We start from the raw sequence: 7,340 nt of genomic DNA on the forward strand, positions 1-7,340 counted from the left end.
CATGAATGGGTGATCATCCGCTGTCTATCAGGCAGGTGTAAGATGTGACCGATGCCGTCCTTTACTTTGATTCTTCGGTCAGGCATTGTCGGTAAGTTATTGTGCTTCGCAGGCGCTGGATGCCCCATGATTTTGGTTTCGGGATTCATTTCACGAGTGCGCTCTAATTTCAGCTCTTACCATCAGTTGCTGTACGAAATTGTTACTTACTCGGAATCCAGATGTACTTGACTCGTACACAGAAAGACGAATGCCGGACAAGGGCTACGACAGAGTGGGTGTTTCGTTCAATGAGAATTCAAGTCAGGAGAGAGGTCGTCGTCTATGTCTTCTAGAGGCGCATCTTCCTTTTCATCCTGGTGTTTGCCTCACAGCTTCAACACTAATTAGTCTGTGCAGGTTAAGCGCTCAAGGCTATTTTTGGACAATATTCACACTTCCTTCATCTGCATTGACCCCTCACTATCGTGGTCCCTCAATCCCACAAGCCTGCCTGGGCCAATATGGTTCTGCAGTCTTCGTATCTATTCCCTCGCACTGCATTTCACTTGAGAGTCCAACTCGATCCATGATGCTTCTCTCAACGGCCCTTGTTCTCAACGGCCAACCTGAGTTTTTCACCTTTGTCGCCACACTACATAATTTGCAAATCTGGCCATCCTGGTCACATCTTTCTAGTCTTCGCCCAATTAGTCATTTCCCTTCTCTTCCAGATCTACGTCTAGGTGCTCGGAGAAACGTATCTGTGCCGTGCCGAACAAACACACTCAACGGTCTTCTTCCCAAAACCGTCTTCCGATAGCACCCCCTTCAGTACGTTGACCTGTGAAATGCGCTGTCAACGACGCTGCCGCCTCAGTATTCTCGACGACTAGTACTCAAAGAAGGTTTGAGGTTCAAACGATGAGACGAATCATCTCACCTCCAAATCTCCAAGTACGGCATCTGCACCCGTGTTTTTGATACTCGGGTTGCATCGCTGGTGCAGATGCTTCTTCATCTTTTAGCAGAATTCCTGAAAGTAAGAGGACAAGGCTGCCAATGACACCGACAAGTACGATAAACTACACCTTGGCAATCACCTTATCGATACCCAGCGATTGGACATAGTTATCAGTGAATGGATTCACTCGGACGTCCCTCGATGCAAACAAGGACATTACCGAATTGCTTGCGTCCTCCAATTCGGGCAATCTACTTTGGAGTCGCCTTTTGTACAACGTAACTCCATCACACCTTCCTCGCCTTTACCCTCCTAATAGTTTTTCCCCTAGCTCTAGGTCCCCATGTTCAGAGGAAGGTATCCTGAACAGGTATACCTAAGGTTTTCATGGAGTATCCTTCACCGGGAATGCATCATGAGACTCTTTCTGCTGGTGCGACATCTCGTACGTTTTCCTTGTATATTCCTCGATCAAGATTAGTATCAATATCTCAAATTGATGCGACGATCAAACGGGAACACGCCGTTCCGATTCTTGTCATGGATTTAAGCATAGCGGAGTTCATACACTAGTTCTGTACGTTCTTTATTCCGGCACATCTCATGGTGGAGGTGATTGTCGTGGCAGCCAGTGACGAGGAACTTTCCACTCAGGCTGTAGAGAAAGTTACGAAATTCATCCTGTCCTTATGGTGAAGTAGTGTTCTGATAGTTCGAGGTTCCATAGTTGCACCATCTTGGACGATATGCTTGCGAGGATGTGCTCATCAAGGCTTGAGTAAGTTAAGATTTCGCTTCCGCACTGATGGAATGGTTCTAGTTCAACAAGAGCCATCACGGTAGCGCTTGCTTGCGCCGTAAAGGTGACATAATTTGTTCATATATCAAGGGATTCCTTTGTTGCGTGCACAGCAATGGTCGGTTGAGTTTTTACCGTAAAAGTATAAAGTCCTCGCTGTGAGCTGCCTCTCGAGCCTGGATCTGCGACAAGTACACGACACGCGAGTGACTACTAGTCTCAGTTTCAATAATCTCCCTCTCTGACGAACAACAGTCTCGTTGTACTTTCATCTTCACCATGAAACTCACGTCCGCCCTTGTGCTCTCGTTCATCGCTAGTGCTCAAGCAGCAACAACGCATTCAACCTTGATCCTACCCAGCGGAGTCCCAGGGTATGTGACTTTTTCTTTATGCCTACCTCCTTTCAAACCAAATCACAACAAAAATACTCACGTACAAGTTGCAACCAACATATAGATCAGGTTCCACGCTTTCCTCTCTCTTCTCTTCCCAATCAGCATCTCTGCAGAGCGTGTTTTCATCCCTTAGCACTGTCAACCCTAGTGATACATTTACTTCCATACCTACTTCCATCAGCACAATTTCTCCCACCGTAACGCCGACGTCTCCTTCGTCCAGCGGGTCTCCATCGAGTACGACGAGCGCACCAGCTACGACAACCTCTAGCGCTGCAGGACGAACAGAAGTGGGGTTGGGATTGGGGTTGGGTGCGGGAGCTGCTGCGGGCTTACTTGGGTTCTTTTTCTAAATAAGTACGTTTTACGATGGTGACGTATGTACTTATTCATACTAATCGGAGAACAACGTCCAGGGGTAAAAGTCTAGATGTCTTACGTCCATGTATACTGCGGCCCGGAAAGGGTGTTTGGTATATGTATTTATCCGACGATGACTACGGATCACCCTAGGCTATTGAAATAGGTTTTGATTGACGTGCCTACATAACTCCCTCAGGCTGCTTTACAGGGGCCAGCAAGTTGTTTCGGTCTGTCGGCACAGCCACAGGCAAAGGCCTGAGTACTCTAGCCGCCACCGGAAAGGTGTCTATCGAAAAGTGTTGGTTATGGACAGTATGTCGGACTCTGGCCCATGGTTGGATTCGACTGGAGTTGTATTCCTGTCAGCAGCCTCAGCTCGACAACCGCCGTCGGCGGCTGCCAGCCTCTACAGAAGTAAGTCACTTTGCAATTCTCTACATTAACGCTTCTCGTCTATATTTAACTGGCAGCGCCGCCACTTTTGTGCCTTCCATGCACTCTATCTCAGCTCTTAGTACGAGCCATCCGGAACTCATGATCATCACGAGGTACGAGCTCTCTGTACCTCCGCCGGTCCCAGAATTACTATAAGCTGCATTGACGGCGATATATCAGTCGATATCCTCATGATGCGAGATGTTCAGTTCTGTAATGGTGGTGTGCACAGATAATCTATGACAAAATCCATGGTCTAACAAATATTGCGGATGCTGAGGCAAGAGAAAAGAACCAACGGAACGCCCTCGGTCATGGTACTCGGAGAAACCGTACCGAACAAAAAATTCCTCCCAAATCGATCTTCCGGTGGCAACCTCTCAGCACGTTAACTTCTGGAATAGGCTGTCAGTCACGCTGCCGTCTCAGCATTCTCGACGTTTAGTGCTCAAAAGGAGGCCTGAAGTTCAAACGACGAGATGAATTATCACATTTCCAAATGTCCAAGTACGGCATCTGCACTCGTGCCTTTGATACTTGAGTTGCATCGCTGGTACAGACGATCTTCGCCTTCTAGCAGAATTCTTGAAAGTAGGAGGATAAGGCTGCCAACGACACCGACAAGCACGATAATTCACACCTTACCAACTACCCTGTCGATATACAGCGATTGGGCACAGTTATCAGCGAGTGAATTTATTGAGACGAGCACGAATACCTCCCTCGCTAGGACACCCCTCGATGCAAACAAGGACATCACTGAGCTGCTCGTGTCCTCCAATTCGCGCAATCTATTTTGGAATCCCCCTTTTGTACAACGTAACTCTATGACACCTCCATAGCCTTTGCCCTCAATAATTTTATTTTCCCGGATCCAGGTCCCCATGTTCAGAGGAAGGTGTGTCGGAGTCCTGAACAGGTACACCTAGAGATTTCATGGAGTCTCCTTCACCGAGAGCCTGTTGTCTTCGAGACTATTTCTGCTGGTGCGACATCTCGTACGTTTTCCTTATGCCTTTTTATATGTTCCCTGATCAAGACCAGTATCGACATCTCAAGTTGATCCGACGATCAAACGGGAACACGCCGTTCCAACGCTTGTCACGGAGACCCACTAATTTGGGAATAGCGGGGTTCATGCACTAGTTCTGTGTGTTCTTTATTCCGTCACCTCGACGCACGGCTCAAGACAACTTCTGCATTCTACCTCGCCCCCCTCGTCTTAATGTCAAAAATTTGTGTACAACGCACGTTTTTCTTTTATCTACCAACCAGTAGGCAGGCTTTCTTCAGCTCTCGACGGCATGCTTTTGGGGCCCAAGCAAGGTTGAACGATCTTCGGCAGATGAGTGCATTAACATGCCGCGATGGAAAGATCTGAGCGAACTGACGAGTGCGCAGCATATTTGTCAAAGCATTGAATAATAAAATGATAAATGGGGATCACATTGCATTAACCTCTAGCAGTGCATAGTCGCCAGGTATTCTAGGAGCACCTGTCATCTTTGGAGCTGATTGTGGTATAGCATCGGCCTGGGGGAGCAAATTCATTGCCATTGTCATCGGAAATGAAATGTATCGAGGCATACAATATATAACAGAAGGCCAACTTTTCTGACAGTCACGAAAACATCCCATGTGTACTATAGGTGATCGTTGTGGCAGCTGGTAATGAGGAACTTTTCACCTGTAGAAAAAGTTACAGAATTCACCCTGTCTTCATGGTTGACTGGCTTGGATGTTCCATAGTTGTGCTGTCTTGGATGATGTGCTTGCGAGGATGCGCTTATTAGTAGGTGGCAAGTTAAAATCTCGTTTCCGCAGTGATGGAATGGTTCTAGCTGTGTCCCATCACGATGGGCGCTTGCTTGCGCCGCAAAGGTGACTCATCATTTGTTTATATATCAAGAGAAGGTTCCCCTGCTGCGTACGCAGCAATGGTCAGTTGAATTTTTACCGTATATCATAAAGTCCTTGACGACAAGTACACGACACGAGTGACCACTACAGTAGTCTCAGTTTCAATAATCTCCCTTCCTGACGAACGACAGTCTTGTTGTACTCTCATCTTCACCATGAAACTCACGTCCGCCCTTGTGCTTTTATTCATCGCTAGTGCGCAAGCAGGAACAACAGTGACCGGAATCCCAGCGTATGTGACCTTCTCTTTATGCCCATTTCCCTTCAAAACAAAAAACACTCATATATAACTGGCGTATAGATCGGACTCGAACGGTTTTACCATCACTTATGCCTCCGGCTCGTATGATACCAGCTCGCTTTCCTCTTTCCTCTCTTCCGAGTCAGCATCTGTGCAGAGCTTGCTCTCATCCCTCAGCATTACCACCCCCACCGGCGTACCTACTAGTGGCATACCCACTTCCATACCTACTTCCATCGGCACAATTGCTCCCACCGTAACGTCTCCTTCGTCCAGCGGGTCTTCATCAAGCACGACGAGCGCACAAGCCACAACAACTTCTAGCGCTGCAGGGCGAACAGAGGCGGTGCTAGGACTGGGGTTGACTGCGGGAACTGCTGCGGGTTTACTTGTGTTCTTATTCTGAATAAGTACATTTTGCGGCAGTGACGCATGTATTCATACTGATCGGAGGACAACATGCGGGGATAAAAGTCGAGAGGTCTTGTGTTCATGTATACTGCGGCCCGGAAAGGGTGTTTGGTATATTTATTTACCTGACGATCACTACGGAACACAGGATATTGAAATAGTCTTTGATTGACGCTCCTACATAACTCCCTCAGGCTGAAACTTTTACAGGGGCTAGCAATCTATCGGCACAGCCACAGGCAAAGGACCTCTGACTCTAGCCGCCACCGGAAGGGTGTTTATCAAAAAGTTTTGGTTATGGACAATCTGGACTTGACAAGTCTGTCGCAGACTGTGGTTGGATTCGACCGGAGTTGTATTCCTGTCAGTAGCTTTAGTTCGATAGTCGCCGTCCGGTGTCAGCATCCCCCAGTCTCCCACGGAAATCAGTTACCTTGCAACTTCCCATCTATCTAGTACTGGCAACGCTGTCACTTCCTGTATTCCATGGACTCAATTTCAGCTCTCAGTCCGAGCCATCCGGAACTCATGATAACCACGAGGCACGAGGTCTCTGTATCTCCGCCGGTCCCAGAATTACTACAAACTGCACTGACAGCGATATATCAGTCGATATCCTCGTTATGCAAGATTTTCAGCTACTGGGTACTAGTCTTAATCAAAGCATTCCACGACGTTCAGTTCTGTGAGGGTGGCGCGGACAGATAATCAATAATACATACAAGGAGGTCAGGCAAAAGGCAGGCATCGGGAGTTATTCATGATCTAGCGGATATTATAGATGCTGATGCAAGCAAAAAGACCTGGCGGAATGCCCTCCCCGTGGTCGAGCTTATCAGCCGCTCGATCAAATCGCTTTGGAATAAGACAGAAGGCACGTGCTACTAGTGACACGCCAGTGAAAGACAGCCGGAAGAGTTCCTCCCTCTGCTATCGACCCACTTCAGAAGCAACTTGCTATGTTCCTCACCTGGGCAAGATGCAAGATGGACCCACTGGCGATATGGCAAATTCAAAGACGAAAGCGCAGAACGGCATGCAATGGTTTCCCGGAAGAGTGCCGCCAAAGCTAGCAGGGGCCCCAGGCGATTCCCCCGAAATGTCTACCTATCGTATGACAGACTGTTCTTCGCCAGGGTTGCCTTGAGAGTGGAGATCAGACTCGGAAATGCGGACCTATCCAGGTCACATCCCGCGCAAGACGCATCCTTCTCGTCCAGCAAAGCCGGACGTCTTCGTCGGCGCTAAAAGATGTTTGGCGTGTCTACTATGGCGCTGTCGGCCAGACCAGTGGGGATTCGGTGGAAATCCATTCAATGGGGAAACTTCCACATACGAGGGGCCGACCATTTCGGAGCAACATATGATAGGACCAGGGAGATATGCATGCTAACGATAATAGCGAGAACGCCTGACTCAAGTAGGTGCAGCGTTCGTTCAAGAAAGTCACGAGCATGGACAAGTACTGAGTACTGAGGATTGAGTGCCGAGTTCCTGGGGATGCATTAAAATAGTGTACCTACATCTCATGAAGCACACTGTAGCATCAATACTCGTTTAAAACACAACCGCAGCGAATGAAGCGGGAAATACGATATACAGCACAATGACGAGGTACAGACGACCGCGGGAACGATAGGAGACGTAAAAAGTGTCCATTCAACAGATACGCAGCGATCCAGAGCACCCAAGGAGTCCAGCATCCGGCCTGTACTGCAGTGAGATTACGTCGTGACACCGTTCCGGTAGCTAGTGCCGTAGCTGCGGCTGCGTTTCTATGGTTGACCGTTTGTGTTCTGAATAGGCACGCAGCAAAGCCAGCTCACAAGA

The 7,340-nt window shown here is 48.3% G+C and overlaps 2 protein-coding genes across 2 annotated transcripts; both read left to right on the top strand.

Moving 5' to 3' along the window:
- Positions 1 to 2,021: 2,021 nt before the first annotated feature.
- BJ212DRAFT_1491075 (uncharacterized protein) lies at positions 2,022 to 2,493 on the top strand (the record flags this gene model as incomplete). Its single annotated transcript, XM_041341484.1, has 2 exons — positions 2,022 to 2,116; positions 2,202 to 2,493. The coding sequence occupies 2 exons, from the start codon at positions 2,022 to 2,024 to the stop codon at positions 2,491 to 2,493; spliced, it is 387 nt and encodes a 128-aa protein (XP_041184776.1).
- Positions 2,494 to 4,809: 2,316 nt separating this feature from the next.
- Positions 4,810 to 5,614, top strand: BJ212DRAFT_947126 (uncharacterized protein). The gene is made up of 2 exons (XM_041344420.1): positions 4,810 to 5,090; positions 5,160 to 5,614. The coding sequence occupies exons 1-2, from the start codon at positions 5,014 to 5,016 to the stop codon at positions 5,503 to 5,505; spliced, it is 423 nt and encodes a 140-aa protein (XP_041184777.1). The 5' UTR covers positions 4,810 to 5,013; the 3' UTR covers positions 5,506 to 5,614.
- Positions 5,615 to 7,340: the final 1,726 nt, after the last annotated feature.

Source organism: Suillus subaureus (assembly GCF_016647635.1).
Source record: "Suillus subaureus strain MN1 chromosome Unknown BJ212scaffold_626, whole genome shotgun sequence".
In the NCBI taxonomy this organism is placed as follows: Eukaryota; Fungi; Basidiomycota; class Agaricomycetes; order Boletales; family Suillaceae; genus Suillus; species Suillus subaureus.